At 33.3% G+C, this 19672-nt stretch overlaps 1 protein-coding gene across 2 annotated transcripts in view; it reads right to left on the reverse strand.

The window, feature by feature from the left end:
• LOC149805789 (uncharacterized) overlaps nucleotides 1–19672 on the reverse strand; it is a 253443-nt gene that overhangs the window by 183472 nt on the left and 50299 nt on the right. For both annotated transcript variants that reach the window (XM_089950477.1, XM_089950478.1), the window contains one exon: nucleotides 8267–8330. In XM_089950477.1, the coding sequence (XP_089806603.1) occupies nucleotides 8267–8330 (64 nt within the window). The remainder of the gene's footprint in view (nucleotides 1–8266; nucleotides 8331–19672) is intronic.

Consider the following 19672-nt stretch of genomic DNA (forward strand, 5'->3'; position numbering starts at 1 on the left):
AGATGTTGACCAATAAGCTTTATAAACGTTCATCATGTGTCAGCTGACTTTGTAAAAGGTGGTATGGAATTCCATAGTTTGGCTCCAGAAAAAGCAAAACTCTTCTTATAAAACTCTGACTTTGGTTTAGGTAAACATAACTTGTTGTTTGAGATGGATCTTAATTCATACATATGTTCTTTTTGAACAAATTTAAAATTACATTTGAGATAAACAGGAGCCAAACCATGTAAGGATATATAGCTTAGTAAACCCTTCTGAAATTGAGTTATCTATTGAAATTGAAGCCACTTTAGGCTCTTAAAATGATTTGTTGAAATTGAAGCCACTTTAGGGTCTTGAACAGAGTTGTTGATGGTTTATCAAAATCAGCATCAAGAATACCTCTAGCTGTTCTTTTTTTGAAATTTCCATAATCTTTCCTGATTTTCTATACCACTATTACCCCAGATAGAACAACATTATTCTAGGTGTGGCATGATATAGAATATCTTTCTCTGTTCTTGAGGGAGATAATACTTAATTCTGTTCAAGAGATAAAAGCAGTGAATTAACTTTTTTAATGACCTTATCAACTTGTATATTCCAGCACAAGATATTGTCTATCATGATGCCAAGTAGTTTTTCATTTTCAGACTGTTGTATATCCATTCCTTTTATCATTACTTTGAAATAAGTTTTCTCAACTTTTACTCTTGCTTGACTACCTATGATCATGGCTTTTGATTTGGTTGCATTTATCTTCATACCATTGTGTTCACACCAGTTATTTTTACCAAATCTTTATTTAATTTAGTGCTAATCTCATGGCCTGTGGATACAATGTTATACAATGTCGTATCATCTGCGAAAATGCTGGTTGTGGATAGCTCAGTGTGATATGGTAAATCATTGATGTACAGCAGAAAGAGTAATGGTCCAAGAAGCAATCTTTGTGAAACACCTGACTTTATCAGTTTCTTATCTGAAAGTTTATTTAAAATAGAAACTTGATGTTGTCTGCTTTCAAGATAGGATTGAAACCAAGTTAAGCTTTCATGGTTAACTTAATATATGCTGAGCTTTTCCATCAGGATTTTGTGATTTACAAGGTCAAAAGCCTTTGAAAGTTCAAGAAACACTGTGCCAACAAGGTTGCCTTGATCTATTGCTGTCATCCATCATTCTATTTAGTGTAGTTTGGCATGAGTGTCTTTCACAGAAGCCTGATTGTCATGAATTAAATTAAATGATTCCAGTTAGTTTCTAAGTTCATTACAAACATATCTTTCTGATACTTTTGAAAGTGATGATAAAACTGATATAGGTCTATAGTTATTCATATCAGAAAGATCTCCCTTCTTATGTATTGGAGTTAGTTTTGCCAGTTTTAGCCTGTCTGGAAAAATTCCCTTCAGAAATACTTAGATTGAAGATATACATAAGTGAAGGTGCAATCAATTGAGATGAGATCTTTAGGAAGTTAGCATCATCATTAGCACCTTCCTTTGATCAAAGATGTTTGCATTTGATACTATCCTGATATCTAAACAGGTAACAGCAAACTTTGTTGTACTCATGCAGTGTAAATTTATAAATAAATCTATCATATACGAATGTCTCTGGATGTTTACTTGTGTGTGAAGATAAAACATGTTTACAATGATGCATGCGTGTTGGATCCATATTCCACTTTGTGTGCCTGGATCCATATTCCACTTTGTGTGCTGGATCCATATTCCACTTTGTGTGCTGGATCCATTCTGTTGCCTTTGTGTGCTGGATTCAGATTCCACTTTGTGTGCTGGATCCATATTCCACTTTGTGTGCTGGATCCATATTCCACTTTATGTGCCTGGATCCATATTCCACTTTGTGTGCTGGATCCATTCTGTTGCCTTTGTACATACTAATCCTTAATACTCTTCTTGAATAAGTGCACACTAATCCTTAATACTTTTCTTGAATAGTTCATGTTTTTCCAGCTTCATTTAATCAATATATGTTTACACATAGGTAAATAACTCAGGGCCATAACAAATGACATTATTATTATTATTATTATTATTATTATGCTGAATCATCAAGTTTCCCAATCTGATTTCTCACTACAAACTACTTCTACCATCAACTTCTGGATCACTCCTCATATTTTACTGGTATTGAAAGAGATAAACGATTAAACTACCTGGAACCATTACATTATTGGGAGTTTTTTAGTGGGGGGTGGGGTGGGAGAACCAGACCCAGATCTGTCATTTTGGAGAACATTTTATCAAAATGGACAAAAATTTCAGGGGGGAATTACTTGTCATGGAAATTTTCAATGACTTAAAAATGTTTATTTAGGACTTGGGTCCCATTTAAAGCCACATATTTTGGCCCCAGTGGACTGAAGACTACACATCACCAGCAATGGCTCACTAACACAAAGGGGAAACAATTAACAAGACTTCTTCAAAGGGGCTGATACTCTGATCAGCAAAAAGAATTTACATGAATATGAGATAAGATCGTTTCTTCTTTTTAACTGTTGAGTGTGGAAACCATCTCTAAAATGTTACAATTAGCTCCTGTGGTCATACCTGCCATAGCAAGCCATGTCATGCTTAAAACACAACTGTTTACTTCCAAACCCTATGACACAGTCCTGTTTCCAAAAACACAATTTTCAGTAATCTTCAAAAAAAGATAACAAAACCCAACCCCACTTTAGTATATATATATATGCCTGTTATATGTAGCATGTATAAATGGCAAACAGTACTAATTGGAGCTGAGGTAAAACTATCCTTGGGGCAGTTTAAATAGCAGTGATTAAAAGAGGTCAGGTACAAATCACAATTTCATATATTACTTATTTGGCTGGCAATAGCTAGAGTGCAGTGATGGTTGCAGTGGGTGAACCCATTGTGCAACTTTACGTAGATAAAGATTATGAAGTGGAACAACGTTTGGTAAATCAAAGATATGCTAGATACATGTAGGTCTGAAGTGGAAAATAAGTTATTACTTATCATTATCTTGATTGAGAATGTTTAAGCCATCAGTAATTAAAGATTATTGACAAATTTGTGAAAAGTGGAAACATTTCTTTGAAGTTGGATTTTATTCCATATATAAAACACAAAGCATAACTATTTCAGTTGTGGGAAAAGTGTTCAAGTATAATTAATTTTTGAATGTGATTCATAAAGCAATTAACTATCAGCAAAGCAAGCAAAGCCCAGTAAAAATAAATTTCAGAACTTCTGGTTGAAGCAGTTTTACTTTGCGGAGCATTTAATTCTTTACATATTTTAAGTGACGCATCGACATACATCATTCCTGAGTGTATGATGTCTGTAGGAAAAGGAGCACCACCTGTATGTAACATATTCAACACACTGAATTGAGTGTTCAAATCAGTTCTCTTTCTTATTATTCATTTTCTTAATCTTGTTAAGATACTAACTGTTAATTGTCCCATGCTTTTCAGGATGATTTAAGACATGAAAAAGATTGAAAGCCAATAACAAGCACACACAGATGGAACAGGTCAGCTTAAAACGCTGTTGTTATATCATCGGCAATGGTACGTACAAAGCAAACCATGGAATAGCAGCGAGGAATCCCCCACCATACTGGTATTTCATCCACAGATACATATAGCCAGAAAAAATACTACTCTAGAATGGACTAAGGATCGAGAAACAGTATATGTTAAGTATAAAAATTGACAACTTGTATAATAGTTACAAAACTGAAAACAATCCAAGTATCAATTGACTGAACAGCAATCATTTGTTGCTCGTGCAAAGTGCAAATGTCAAAACATAAGGATGTAGCAGAAATGGAGAAATTTTTTCACACCAGGAGAATTGAAACAATAGAAGGAGCCTTCTTAGAATGTACATACAAACAAGCGGCACAAGAAATAGATATGAGAGAAATCGAACCTGAAAAAAGACCAAGTATGGCAAGGATGTTGACCATTTTGAGAATTTTGAACAACAAATTTATCAACCTTACAGATTCGCTAAATAGAAAAGGGGAAGATGCCTATATCATAAGACCTAAAGGAAACGAACCTCTATTGCCGTATGGGGAATTAGACTGTGGAAATTTCACTGCAAACATAAGTGAACCACTGCTGTTTATAAGGAAGATCAAAAAAAGGACAGCAGAGTTACACTTATCAGAGATTCCATTAGAGATTCCACTCAAGGCCACAGAAGAGAAATTTGAAAAGAAATTCCAAATAAAAGTGACAGGGGCAAGAATGGATACACATCCCGGTTTTTCCATAAAGAACGGAGTGAGAATTTTGGAGACAGAGAAAGGCAAACTAAAGACAATAAAGAAAGCCTTCTTTCTACATGGTTTCCTTGTGCTATCATGGTACAAGGGCTGTATATTCCACAGAAAATGTAAAAAGTATGGGAAAGTAGGTCACACTCTCTGGAAATGCCCAACAACAAAAATTCTACCCAATACATTAAATAGAGAATCCACTACCTCCAGGCAAAATGAAATGAAGGAACAAGAAGACACACAGGCACCAAAACCAAAACTAAGAAACAGAAAACACGTACAGCAGACAAATACAAGAGAAAAAGAGACACAAGAGCATCCAAACAAGCAACTAACAACCCAGGCACTCAGTGAGGAACAATCCAAAGATAAACAACAGGGACATAAAGACAGAGAGAAAAAATCACATGCACTGAAGACAAAAGAACAGGAACAGACAAAATAAGCAAATCCAAAGAAAAAGAAAAGGAAAATAAGGAGATCTTTACAACAGGATGAGCAAACAGATAAATCACAAACATCTGATGATAGTGAAAGGAAAAGGAAAATTAGAGACGTGTACAAACTAACTTTCAATGAAGTATTGGATACAACAGATTTCGCAATAGAGACATTGAATTTGCAAAATGTAATCTGAATTGGAAAAAAAAAAATCAACAAAAAGCAATTAAATTATTAAAGGTTTGAGAAAACGTAGCATACAAATATGAGCAGAGAAATTAAATGGAAATAACATTAAAGCATACAAATAAGCCTTCGGGCAAATCATACATGTAAGCCTTTGGGTAAACATAACAAACAAGAGGGGGTCAACTCAAATGGTCTGCAAAGATCAGATGGGGATCCCCCCACCAAACAAAATACTCATATTTGCACAGTTTATTTGTGCTTCACAAAGTGTTACCACCCATACTAGACAGAGGTGTTTATTACTGCTGTATTACCTGTAAATCCCTCATTCAACTTTAAAATATTATCCCTCACCCCTTCTCCAGATGAAATGGTCAGTCCCAAATGTGATGTATACTCGTTTTTCTATAAAGACACACATATCTTGTGATCAAACTGCATCAAATACAGTTTGGACAACACTTCCGGTAACTTTATGGTTGTCCAGAACAACTCAGTTCTGATCAGGATTCTCTCAGAGAAACCAGGAGGGAAGTTTGAACACCAGTACCATCTAGTCTCTAGTGGTGTAGCAATGAACAATAATGACACCTGCATTAATTTCAAACCCCCTTTTGAACTATCTTATACATAAACACCAACATTTGTCTTTCTTCCTGTGTATAATGCTTGCCAAACTTGAGGTCGTGAGTTTGAAACTTGCAGTGACATCCAAAATTTTGTTAACACATTTTTTGTTTTTAGTTTCAATTTTTTTTCAAAACTCACTCATCCCAATTTTTTTACATTTCTTGTTTACTTCTTTAAAACATTTATCTTTTATGACTCCTGCTGCCAAATAAGAGGTTGCAAGTTCGAAACTTGTGGCATCCCAATTTTGTAAATTTTCTTTTACTTTTTTTATTTTTTTAAGACTTACTTTTAAGCTCATGCATTACAAATTTTTTTCTCCTTTTGTGTTTACTTTTTTTCTTCTTTTTATGTTTAAATTTTATTTTATCACTCCTGTCTTCCAAACAAGAGATTGCAAGTTTGAAACTTGTAGCATCCCAATTTTTAAAAGTACTTTTTATTATTATTTTGTTGAAACTTTCTTTATAAATTGCACAACCCCATCTTTATTTACCTTTTTTAAAATTTTTATGTTGAAACTATCTTTAATGATCCCCAGCTGCCAAAAAATAGGCCACAAGTTCAAAACTCATGTCATCCCATTTTTTAAATTTTTTTCTTTGTTTTTTACAAAAATTTATGTTGAAACTATCTTTTAAGCTCACACATCCCAATTTTAAATTGTTTGCTTTACTGTTTTTATTTTTTTGTTTGCACTTTCTTTTGTGACTCCCATCTGCCAAACAGAAGGTCACTAGTTTGAAACTTGTGACATCCCAATTTTTGTTTTAATTTTTAAAAAATTTGTATGCTGAAACTTTATTTTTAAACTCATGCATGCAAATTTTGTTCATTATTTAATTTTTTTTTTTAAATTGTTATGTTCAAACTTGATTTTATGGCTTCCATCCTAGGATGGGCAATTAAGCTAGATGACATTAGAAATGATCATATCTAATTAAGCCTATATTTGTACCATCCAATGGATTTTAAAACATGTATATTTTTATTTAATGTCAGTGAGGTTGCAATTATTTGAGTGTTTGTATGTATGTATATAATGATGATACTTGACAACACAAAGTCTACCAGCTGTTTTTTTTTGTAAGTGTATTAAATGCTTTGAACAATACAAGTTAATTTCTTTTGTTCAGATTTTGAATTTCCAATCATGTTCTATAGGCTTATATGAAAGGTTGGCTTATTCTCACTTGTACTTCACCTTTTGGGTGCCATGCACACTGTCCCCCCTCCCCTTGGGACCTCAAAACACAATTTTTGAGTCTCAAAAACAATCCCAACATTGTCTGGGAATATGGCAGGTAAGTGTGGTACACATATTTGATTTCAGCATGGCACCAATTTAATTTATGATAAAGCAGACATCATTAGAAGTGTTTTGGTGAAAACCTCATCATAACAATCATCATTTAGGAGAAGTACTGACAACAAGATATTTAAGGCAGCCATTGTGGTAACCAAGTTTGATGTACAACTGGCACCATTTTCAGGAGCAACTCAGTATCATAAGAAGTGCACTGGTGAAGAGCACATGTTGACATAGCAACCATCTGAGAGGAGATGAAATAAAGAAATATGAATATTTTCTCTCTGACTTTCCTATTAGGACTATCAATAACAAGATTTTCAAGAAGGCTGCTGTGGTGGCCATATTGGACAAGAGACTGGCACAATTTTAATTCAAGACCAACAAGGCATCATAAGTTTTTGGGTGAAAACCTCATTTTGATACAACCATCCATTCTGGAGGAGCTATAACAAGATTTGTCAAGGTGGCTTATGTGGTGGCCATGTTGAATGTCAGATAGGCACCATATTCATTCAAGACCAAATGGACATCATTTAGAAGTCTTCTGTTGAAAACCCCATGTCATATATACAGATCTTCTGTTGAGACAGAGTTGTATTAACAGGATTGTTATTATGGCTGCCATGGTGGCTACATTAGATGTCAAAAACGCACAATTTTCATTAGGACCAGCTGTACATCATATGAAGTCTTTAAGTGAAAATTCTATGTTGATATAACCATCCATGTGGAAGGAGTAGTAGTTGTTGTTGTGATGGGTTTAAAACCATTTTTCAGCACATTATAGCCTTTACAAGGCAGTCAGTATATAACAAGGAAAAATCCCAGAAGAACCACCAACCCACAGGAAGCTATTAGCAATCTTTCTCACATGCTGGGTGAGCTTGAGACTCAAACCCACACAAAAAGAGGTGAGATGTCAATGATCTGTAAAGGAGAGTGCCTTAGACCACATAGCCACCCAGGACCACCAGAAGGAGTAGCATATAACAATATTTTCAAGATGGACATTGTGGTGGCCATATTGAATGTCAAATCAGCGTAAATTTTATTTAATACTGACAAGATATCACAAGAACTGTTTTAGAGAAAATACAGAGTTCATATGACAATAAATTTAGGAGGAGTTTAAATATCAAGATTTTATTCCAGATGGCTACTGTGGCAGCCATGTGGCAGTCTTATTGGATCTCATGTCAGTGCTATTGTCATTCAAGACCAATTAGACATCACAAGAAGTCTGACAGTGAAAACCCAATGTTGATATAAGTATCAATGGACTTTGGACACTGGACAACAGACCATCTAATGAGCTCTTTTGGTATATGGCAAGTAAAGCAAAACTTGTCAAAATAGGCTAAAAAGCCTAACCAATTTAGGAGTAAAGACAAAACAATTTAGACTTTTTGAAATTTTTCTTACCTGCATGATGACCATTCTGTTTGTTCTCCAGGTTGTCATCAGCATCAGCATGTTTAGACTCTGTCTGCAAGAAAATAAAACCTTCTTAAGAAAGTGTTGTACCAGACATAAATCGTTCTGATCCATTCACATCCACATAAGAGCCTTGTTAAATATACCTACCTTACTATAAACTCACTTTTGACAATAATTTCAAAAATATTTCACACAAATTTTGGTGGTACATACAGTATAATGTGGATCTAAACTGTAATCTGTATAGACCCAGATCTCCCACACCAAAACATGCCAGCAGATCTGGTTCTATGCAGTATGTAAGGAGAAATCAGCAGATCAAATTAAAAAGACTGTTATCTGCTGTCATATTAAGAGGGATGATAGATCTGGATTTAAGGGTTGCTTGGATATAATTTTAAGCAAGTAAATACTGTATAATCCCTTGCTGTTGAACATTTGTATATAACAAGCTGGGTGAGTATCCCATAATAAATAGAGTCATTTTATAATTTTGAAAAACTGTTCATACAATTTGCATAATATATGTCAACCAAAAATTAAAATAATTTATGAGAAAAGGCAATGATAATAATTTCAAGCAGACACCTTTCATTATATGAAAAACTTACAGTTGCAAGTATGAATCATAATTTGTTTGAAAATTGGCTGAAGTCCTTCCTAATTCACTTGCATTTTAATCACCTGGAGATATTTTGCACATTTTTTTATGGACAATGTCGTACTTGTAATACATTTATCACTTAGAGAGACAGTTTACTGTTGCCATCTTCATATTGCTGGTGCTTGGGTTGTGCACAACAATGGAAGGCTATATTAACCAATATCTGAATATTTAATGTATTTAATAAAACTATAAAATCCATCCTTTTCGTTGTCTCTTTTGGTATTTATTAACAGACACACACACAAAGACACACATGTACAGACACACAGACACACACACATGCATGCATGCACACACATGCACACACAGCATTAAACACATCAAACTCTGTCACCTAAATCTAATTAAAATACTCTTTAGGTCTTGAATATCTTTTGGGGAAGGAGATTCAGACTAAAACCAAAATGAATGTAGTTGGTATTTTCTATTTTTTTGAAAACTGAAAACATTTTTCAGGTGCTGAAGATGGACTACTTGCATAAGGAGCTGTTCAGGAATTATCTCATGTGGAAGCGATTTGTTCACATTGAAAATCACATGGACATTTGATGAATGTAATTTAATTTAATCTAAATTGACATCTATAGGTTTTGTTCCAGTTTTTACACCCACCCCCGTTCCATATAAAGATATTTATCAACTTGCTGTATTATATATTTCCTTTCCAAGAGCACATGAATTATATAGAAATAACAATGTTATGAGCAATATTTTGTGACCATTCAGAATTTTGACATTTATGATTTGATTTAGCAAGTTTTAAGTTAAAACATTGTATATTTTACATTTGACCCTGTTTGTTTGTTTTACAAAATGCTGCTAGACTTGCAAAGGAATATTTGACTATGGATGCTGGCCTGTTTCTGTCAAGTTTTATCTATTTTTAATAATAAGTGGCCATATTTGATGACCAAACAAATTTGGAAGCCTATTATACCAGGATTATTTCTATAAACTTGGTTAAATTCTGTTAAGCAGTTATTGAAAAGACATTGAATGGTGGGAATATTTGATTACATATCAGCATAGAAACTTAAACTATGCTTGATGTTAATTTTGGTTGAAATTGGTATGGAAGTTTTTAAAGTTGAAATTGGTATATATCATTTTAAAGTTGGAATTGGTATATATCTTTTTAAGTTGAAATTGGCACAGATGTTTTTAAAGTTTAAATTGGTATGGAAGTTTTTAAAGTTGAAATTGGTAAAGAAGTTTTTATAGTTGAAATTGGAATGGAAGTTTTTAAAGTTGAAATTGGTATGGATGTTTTTTAAGTTGAAATTGGTATATATTGTTTAAATTTGAAATTGGTATATATCATTTTAAAATTGAAATTAGTATACATCATTTTAAAGTTGAAATTGGCATATATAATTTTAAAGTTGGAATTGGTATATATCACTTTAAAGTTGAAATTGGTATGGATTCTTTAAAGTTGAAACAGGTATACATTGTTTTAAATTTGAAATTGGTATATATCATTCTAAAATTGAAATTGGCATATATCATTTTAAAGTTGGAATTGGTATATATCATTTTAAAGTTGAAATTGGTATGGATGTTTTTAAAGTTTAAATTGGTATGAATGTTTTTAAAGTTGAAATTGGTATGGATGTTTTTAAAGTTGAAATTGGTATATATTGTTTTAAAGTTGAAATTGGTATATATCGTTTTAAAGTTGAAATTGGTATGGATGTTTTTAAAGTTGAAATTGGTATATATCATTTTAAAGTTGAAATTCATGTGGATATTTTTAAAGTTGGAATTGGTATATATCATTTTAAAGTTGAAACTGGCATGGATGTTTTTAAACTTGAAATTGGTATGGAAGTTTTTAAAGTTGAAATCAGAAGAGAAGTTTATATAATTGAAATTGGAATGGAAGTTTTTAAAGTTGAAATTGGCATGGATGTTTGTAAAGTTGAAATTGGTATATATTGTTTTAAAGTTGAAATTCATATGGATGTTTTTACAGTTGAAATTGGTATGTATTGTTTTAAAGTTGAAATTGGTATGGATGTTTTTAAACTTGAAATTGGTATGGATGTTTGTAAAGTTGAAATTGGTATATATTGTTTTAAAGTTGAAATTCATATGGATGTTTTTACAGTTGAAATTGGTATGTATTGTTTTAAAGTTGAAATTGGTATGGATGTTTTTAAAGTTGTAATTGGTATATATCGTTTTAAAGTTGAAATTAGTATGGATGTTTTTAAAGTTGAAATTGGTATGGAAGTTTTTAAAGTTGAAATTGGTATGGACATTTTTAAAGTTGAAATTGGTATGGACGTTTCTAAAGTTGAAATTGGTATGGATGTTTTTAAAGTTGAAAGTATGGATGTTTTTAAAGTTGAAATTGTTATATATCATTTTAAAGTTGAAATTAATATGGATGTTTTTAAAGTTGAAATTGGTATACATGTATATCATTTTAAAGGTAAAATTGGTATTGATGGTTTTAAGGCTGAATTTGAGATGAATAGACTGATCAAAGAAAGTTACTGCATTCATAGGTTAGATATTTGTATCCCAATGGCCTTCATACCAAGGCACTGTATACAATTTTAATAAAGTAATTCATATGTTGTATACATACATATCCTTTATAAATATATAATTGTTATAATTGTATGCATGAATGTTTGTCTCTACATTATTATTTCACTGAATCAGTCTTCATTAGAGACTCATGAATATTTTTGATCCTGTTATACATATATAATTGTTATGATGATGCATATCATTTATGATGTTATGTCAATGACGTAATTGTTATTTTAAAATATAAAGATGTCATCCGTTTCTTTCAAAACATTTTGTGCCTGTAAAATGCAAATGGTAAATGCAAAAACTAGTTGCACAGATTTATCAGTAATAGTGTTTTTTATTTCAATTATATATATATATATATATATATATATATATATATATATATATATATATATATATATATATATATATATATATATACATATACATATATAGAGAGAGAGAGAGAGAGAGATCACATATTAATGAGCTGTCTATCATATACAATGGAAAAATCGTCAGTTTCTTAGCATACATTTTCCATAAGGATTTTGCACATTTTATTTCTAGTCTCTCAGCTGCATGCTGGGCACATTACCACAAAACATCTGTTGATACAGATCCCAAAACTAAATAGAAAAAACTAAATAGCAATACAGAAAGGCATTATTTGATCCATCTGGAAGCAAAGGCACCTGATCTTTACACACAAGTTTTCCTCATGGTTTATCACCAAAACATGCATTAGAAGACATATAAAGTCAGGATATAGCAAATTTTACATCTGGGTGAAATTTCTTGGCATCACATTATCGAATATACAAATAAGAATATCTATGTTTAAATACTTCTCAGTTTGGAGAAATGTAAATGAAGCTGACAATCAATATAGAGAAAAGGATCTCAAAGGCTACCCCATCTTTTCTAGTGTAAGCCAGAATCTTTGAGAGTCTTCAGTTAAGGTCTCACTGGATAGTTTTGTATTTTGACACTTCCAAAATTTTGAAGTTAGAAGAAATTAATCTAATTATCACAAACCTACATTTATAAGTTCTTTCAGAAGATAAATCTGTAATGTGGTTTAGATTTAGTTTGAGTTACGCTTGAAAATGGGTTGGCTAGTTGGTGACTGCCTGTCACAGTTAGACTAGCACTGGAGATCAAATGCGTAACTTGGGCTGCAAATGAACAGCCGACTTGGCTTATGTATTTACGTATGTCTGCTACAGAGGTAAATATCTAAAAATCTAGATGGTTGAGGGCTGATGAAAAGTATGCTAATTTATTATAGTACTAGTGACTTTATTCATGCATAAGGCACATACTGATTCTTTTAGCTGCCTTGTCACAGGAAAATAGTCAAATTAGCTCTTTGCTGTCAAAATGAATGTAAAATTGAGGGGTTGGTTGCAGTGTTGGTTCAGTATAAAAGCCATCATTTGTATCAGGAATTAACCTGATTGCCAGTCAGAATCTAACATGCATGCTTTCTATAAAAAATCATTAGTTTGTTTTTATTTGTATCTTCAGTGTAAAATTATTCTCATTTTTCTGCAATAGTTCATTGTCGGATGAAAATTTACCAGATAATTGTACAGTGGGACCTAAACTTAGAAATAAATCACAGCAACCAGGTTTTGTTGGGGGTATAAAAGAACATAATATGCAGTACCAGTATGCATTTAAAATACACATTTGGTAACAACAGCTTAAAAGAAATCAAAATCCTGGTGAAAAGATATCACAGTGACACAGTTTTCATGTGTGAAATGCTTTACCAGTAATTCTAACATTTTATGTGTAAGATTGATAGTAATGGGTGAAAAGGTAATTGAAAAAGAGCCCCTACATAATTGTAACCAATTCTTCTAATTAATCCTGAAAAGTAAGTCATAGTGACCTACATTGGTGTAAGAGAAACACTCTTCTCAAGATGAACACAAAGTATAAGTTTGATGTCAATATGTATAGTAGTACAAGACATTGCAGACTGGATAAGAAAGGTAGACACAATTTTTAAGAAATTTTTAATAGATCCTGGAATGTACGTCACAGTGACCCAGTCAAGATGCAAATTTACTATAAGTATTGTAGCAATAGGTCAAAAGTATTGGAATTAGAACCCTGGCATGGTTTTCTAAACCAATTTGATAAATCCTGAAAACAGGTCACAGTTACCAGTTAGGTGTACAACAAATGTTCATCCCAAAATGTACCCACAATGTAAGTTGGATGTCAACATATGTAATAGTATGGACATAACTGTTCAGGCATGAAGGATGGACATCTTTGTTTAGATATTTTGAATAAATCCTAGAAAATAGGTCACAGCAACCCAATATTTGTACCCAGTACATATCCATCCTCAGATGCACCTTTATTGTAAGTGTGAAGGTAAAACGTGAACATATTGGAATTGGAACCTAGATACAATTATCAAGATATTTTAAACCTGTAAATAAGCAACCACTTGTGATGCATGATATATGCTCCTCCAATGACTCAGTGCAGATTTCATGTAAGTATATCTTTTTCATTAACTACACATTTCACCTTGGCACTTGAAAAGTCTCATTTCCTGCCTAACATAGACCCCTACAGTTACCACTGGCCAGTAGACTCCTTAATTATACTAGTATGACATAGACCCCTACAGTTACCACTGGCCAGCAGACTCCTTAATTATACTAGTATGACATAGACGCCTACAGTTACCACTGGCCAGCAGACTCCTTAATTATACTAGTATGACATAGACGCCTACATTTACCAATGGCCAGCAGACTCCTTAATTATACTAGCATGACATAGACCCCTACAGTTACCACTGGCCAGCAGACTCCTTAATTATACTAGTATGACATAGACACCTACATTTACCAATGGCCAGCAGACTCCTTAATTATACTAGCATGACATAGATTCCTACATTTACCACTGGCCAGCAGACTCCTTAATTATACTAGTATGACATAGACCCCTACAGTTACCACTGGCCAGCAGACTCCTTAATTTTACTAGCAAGACATAGACCCCTACATTTACCACTGGCCAGCAGACTCCTTAATTATACTAGTATGACATAGACCCCTACAGTTACCACTGGCCAGCAGACTCCTTAATTATACTAGCATCACATAGACTCCTACAGTTACCACTGGCCAGAAGACTCCTTAATTATACTAGTATGACAAAGACCCCTACAGTTACCACTGGCCAGCAGACTCCTTAATTATACTAGCATCACATAGACTCCTACATTTACCACTGGCCAGAAGACTCCTTAATTATACTAGTATGACAAAGACCCCTACAGTTACCACTGACCAGCAGACTCCTTAATTATACTAGCAAGACATAGACCCCTACATTTACCACTGGCCAGCAGACTCCTTAATTATACTAGTATGACATAGACCCCTACAGTTACCACTGGCCAGCAGACTCCTTAAGTATACTAGCATCACATAGACTCCTACAGTTACCACTGGCCAGCAGACTCCTTAATTATACTAGTATGACATAGACGCCTACAGTTACCACTGGCCAGCAGACTCCTTAAGTATACTAGCATGACATAGACCCCTACATTTACCACTGGCCAATGGACTCTTTATTTATTATAGCACATGGATCATCTAATATTGTTCTATAGTATGGCAGATATTTGTATCTACTTACAGATGAAATACAGATCTGCTTTGGAAACCAGAACCAGTAACTCTAATATGATCTAAATTTAATGCATTGAAATGTATCATTGTTTTCCTATAAAAATTGTATGAAATAATATTTAATAATGTAATTTATTAGCTAGCAATAACTTACCAAAAATATACTCAGTGATACTGACAGGACACATAGATCACCTAATTTCTGTCCACTCCAGCATTAAAGGCCAACTGTTGTACAGTTGCCCTTTCCCAACTCCTCATTCTGGGACTGGATCAATGTAAGCAAGTAGTTATATGGGTTAGGTGTGAGGTTGGGGTGGGGTTTACAATCAAAGTATTTCATGTCAAATAATCAGATGCAGAAGACAGTTACAGCATTCAACAGAAAGTCCGATCCAAATGCAAACTAAACAGAATCACATCTGCTGAGAGATCTAGGTCCATGCAGTTTGGCAAGACTAATCAAGACATTAAACAACTCAGCCCCTCATCTACCAATACATTATTCAATGGTACATCAGTGTCTATGTTGTTTGCATTTGAACCCCATTTATAGCTGAATATATACAGTACCAGTACACTCAAGACAATGGGTAACAAGAAATTTCTGGGTCATCTCCCAATAAAAAAAAGTTCTCTGATGGGAATTTTGGGCCCTCATTTGCCATGCCAGTCTAAATAAAATTAGCATGCAATGGTAGTGATATTAGTTTTACCATTTTCTATTTTTGCACATAGGAGAGAGGACTCCTGGTACAAATTAAACATCCAAAGTAAACTTACAAATACACCATGACATTAAAAATTTAATAACTTTAAATTTTAGAGTGCTCATGATCAGACTTACCCTTGATGCAAGCTTCTCTGTGGGAAAAACCACATATCTCATGACATTTTGCAAAATCTATGTGCGTTTTTAATTCTGCACCTGAAGATTCAGGTACTAGTGTAAGTAACGAATGTTCCTAAATCAAAAGTGTAAAACGACTAAAATTCCCTAAATAAACACATGGTCTCTATTTTTCTCAGTTGCTAACAGGATAAACTCTCAAATGATTCTTGAACTACAATTTTATTTTTTATTATAACCAATCATGTCCAACCAAACCCATTGTGAAGTGTCGAATTTTGAATTGCAGTGAACTTTAAAGTTGAATGCATTGAGCATTAAAATTTTATCGCATTTAAGCCAGAAAAGTCTTCAACCTTTCTTCATTCATCTCCCCCCATGTCAGTGTAAACTTCAAAGGGGCAGCATTCCAACTCAGTGAAATTGCCTGGGGTATCTTAACATGGTCCTTAGAAAGTAAACATTTGAGCTACCATCCCTAACTGCTTGGTAGGAACCTATGTCCACTTATCATTTTTTCAAAGGGAACTTGTTACGCACTGTCATTCACAGTCTCCGAAAAAAATTAGGGACCATTGCCTACGATTGGGCAGAATAATTTAAGGCATACACTTTAGAGCAATGAGACTTTAAAGTGATGACCTTAGTTGAAATTCTTTAGTCTGAACATCTCATGAAAGAGGAAAGAGTCTTGACTCCATGGAAAGCCTAAAGAGAATAGTGCTTTCCTTGTTAAACAAGAAAGGGACCAGGTGGCTGTCTTCTAAAAAGAAAGACAGGTTTCTGTGCTAGACACACAAGTTCTGAAAGAGAACAGCAATAAAGAGCAGCTTTCTGGAGAGATATGGGATAGTCTGAAGACAGAAGGATGAGGAAAAGAAGGACGAGGTCAGAATAATAGAACCAGAAGTCCATGAAGGGACTAAACATAGAGCTTAGGAAGGATGTGCTAGGAGGACACTGAAGGTGATGCAAATCAATCATGGACATTGCGCTCTTTTCACCTCTCATTAGGATGATGAAATAAATCCAGATTGGACACCTGTTAAATTCTATTGATATAATCTAACTTGAATTGGAATTGCCATTATTAATTTGTTCTGACTAACTTTGTTATTTTCTTGTCAAAGGGGGCTCGTATTGCTTTATTTCTCCCAGTATTCTCACTCAGTTCTCTCTTGAAATTCCATTCTTCTTCACTCCCGCCAGGCTATAATATCGAGGGAGGTCATCCTCTAGATAATGCCAGCCAAATCCAATTAACTACTCCTCTGACTAAGAGGGCGACGTTACACCCATATATACTCTATTTTATCTGCAAAGATTTCAAGACTGGTTACCCTTCTTCCACATAATTAGTACCATGAGTCCTTTATTGATGTTGACACATTTACCTTGAAAGTGCCACTTGAAAAATTGCATACAAATTTCCTTGCCACTTATGCAATCATTTTTCTGTCTTCCAGATTTGTACAATTTTTAAGTAGTTAATAAAATGGCATGTTAAGAAATGTTTTGCACCCTCCAATTCAATTGCCAAGATCACTATTTAAGGCTCTTCTAATGCTGATTTAGGTCACCTGCATAGACATTGTCTCACCTGGAGATGTGTTACTAGTATCATAGTACTGCTTGCTTCTTTGTTTTGGGTTGTTTTTTTTTTAAATGGAGTTTTTAAACAATGACAGGAGGATTGGAATGGATACTGAGAGGTTTGTCCTCCTGATTGAGACAATCTGGCATATTATACAGGTAAACCAGCAGAGGAGTTATGTTGTGCATAAGATGGAAATACGCACAAATGAACAAAGGGAATCTTACAAAATGCTCACTTTTCAAAGCACATTATACATTACATGTTTTATACTGGCACCTTTCAAGTTGTTGTTTTGTATGGTAAGTGTATTTTGGAGGGTTATAAGTTTTTGTAAAATAATTTTAATTTACTACCTTTACTTAAATTCATTTATTTAAATGAAATCATATCCTATTTTTTTTAAAGATTTTTTTTAATGTACAAACTAAATTAGAAGGAATGTTTATAACATTTTTATTTATTTATTTAAATAATAATTGTTGTAGATTTCAATACTAACACATGAAAACAAATGAATACAAGAGTTGTAAAAAAAGTGCCAGATTTCAAAGCCTTATTTTTTTATAATTGGGGAATCTTAAATTTTGTCAGGTGTAATTAATACAAGAATCTGTGTATTATGTCCCTGGTTCTAGAAGGAAAAACTTATGGATAACTAGTAATTTTAATTTCAAATGTTTCATTGAACAATTCCAACCTGTTAGTCTTCAATAATGCAGAAAAAATTCATACATCCTTTGTTTCCTTACAACTTGATTGCAATTTGTACAAGACAAATGGTATGTATTCCTAAAAAGAGAGCAACTTGTACATTCATCCAAGCACCATCACCAAAGATCACCATCTCTTTTAATTTTAAAGCTTAACAGGATTTTCCAATATAGACTACTTGTTACTATTAATTAATCCCTGTTTCAAAAATTAACATAATAAAATAAAGTCATTATCACATCCTTTGAACTAACAACCTTTTGGAATCAAAACAAACAAGTTTATGGAAAACAGCCAGTACTGACCAGTGTTATGATGTCCAGCTTGACCACACTAGATGGAACTCAGAACATGACATTTATGACCAACCATACATTTAAGTGTCCACTATCAGACCAATTATCCCTTGCTGTACAAACAAAACATTCCTCTTTGGCAATATCACTAGTTAACTATTAGACATCAGTGACCATACAGACTTAATTGACCTCAGAGAAGAGGTCAACATGCTTACTCATTAACACACTGTATCATTATACCTTGCACTTGTCTATGATAGCATTGGTCAATGGCCCATGGTTATGGGACTATGGTATCACCATGTGTTTAATTTTGTCTGACATTCAGCAACAGGTTGATTTTGAAACTGGTATAAAATCCAATTAAACTGTTGTAATAAGGTGGTTTTTTGATGATCTTCAGGTATGCTGGAGGTCATAACTGCTTATACCACCATCTTGTTATAACACCATTTTTGTCTTTGGACAAATTTTGGCAATCTAACAAGTGTATACAATAAAAAAATGATGCTGTCAAAATTACAGTGTCTAGTAGATTCTTCAATCTACCACTTATCTTTTATTTTATTCTTTGTAATTGAGATAACAAAAAATAACACCAAATTATGGCAAAACATTTTAAAATGTATAAGCACCTTAAACTTGGTCTATCTCAGCACATTTCCTTGTTAGTTTTCTTTAAAAGCAGGCTGTCATCTATAATGCAAAGAAAGTGTTTATTGAAAACTACATAGGTGTGGTCATTGTTATCTATAGAAGAATATGAGAATACATTTCTTGTTATAAATATCAGGATTCTAACAGGTTACTTGAATAAAAATTCAAATTTTTCTTAAACCAAAGGCAAAGTTTCTCTGACCACATTTCATATAAAAGAAAAATCTGCACACTTTCCTTCCTTTGTTAAATTCACTGAACAAAAATAAATTGACAATATTTCTCCAAATCTTTCCTTAATTTGTTAAACATGCTAACAAATGAACTAACCAGATTTGTCCAATGCTTTCATTGCTTTATGAAACATATTAACAAATGAATTGACCAAATTTCTTCCAAGATAAGCA

Source organism: Sinohyriopsis cumingii, chromosome 2 (genome assembly GCF_028554795.1).
Source record: "Sinohyriopsis cumingii isolate HCF-2022 chromosome 2, ASM2855479v2, whole genome shotgun sequence".
In the NCBI taxonomy this organism is placed as follows: Eukaryota; Metazoa; Mollusca; class Bivalvia; order Unionida; family Unionidae; genus Sinohyriopsis; species Sinohyriopsis cumingii.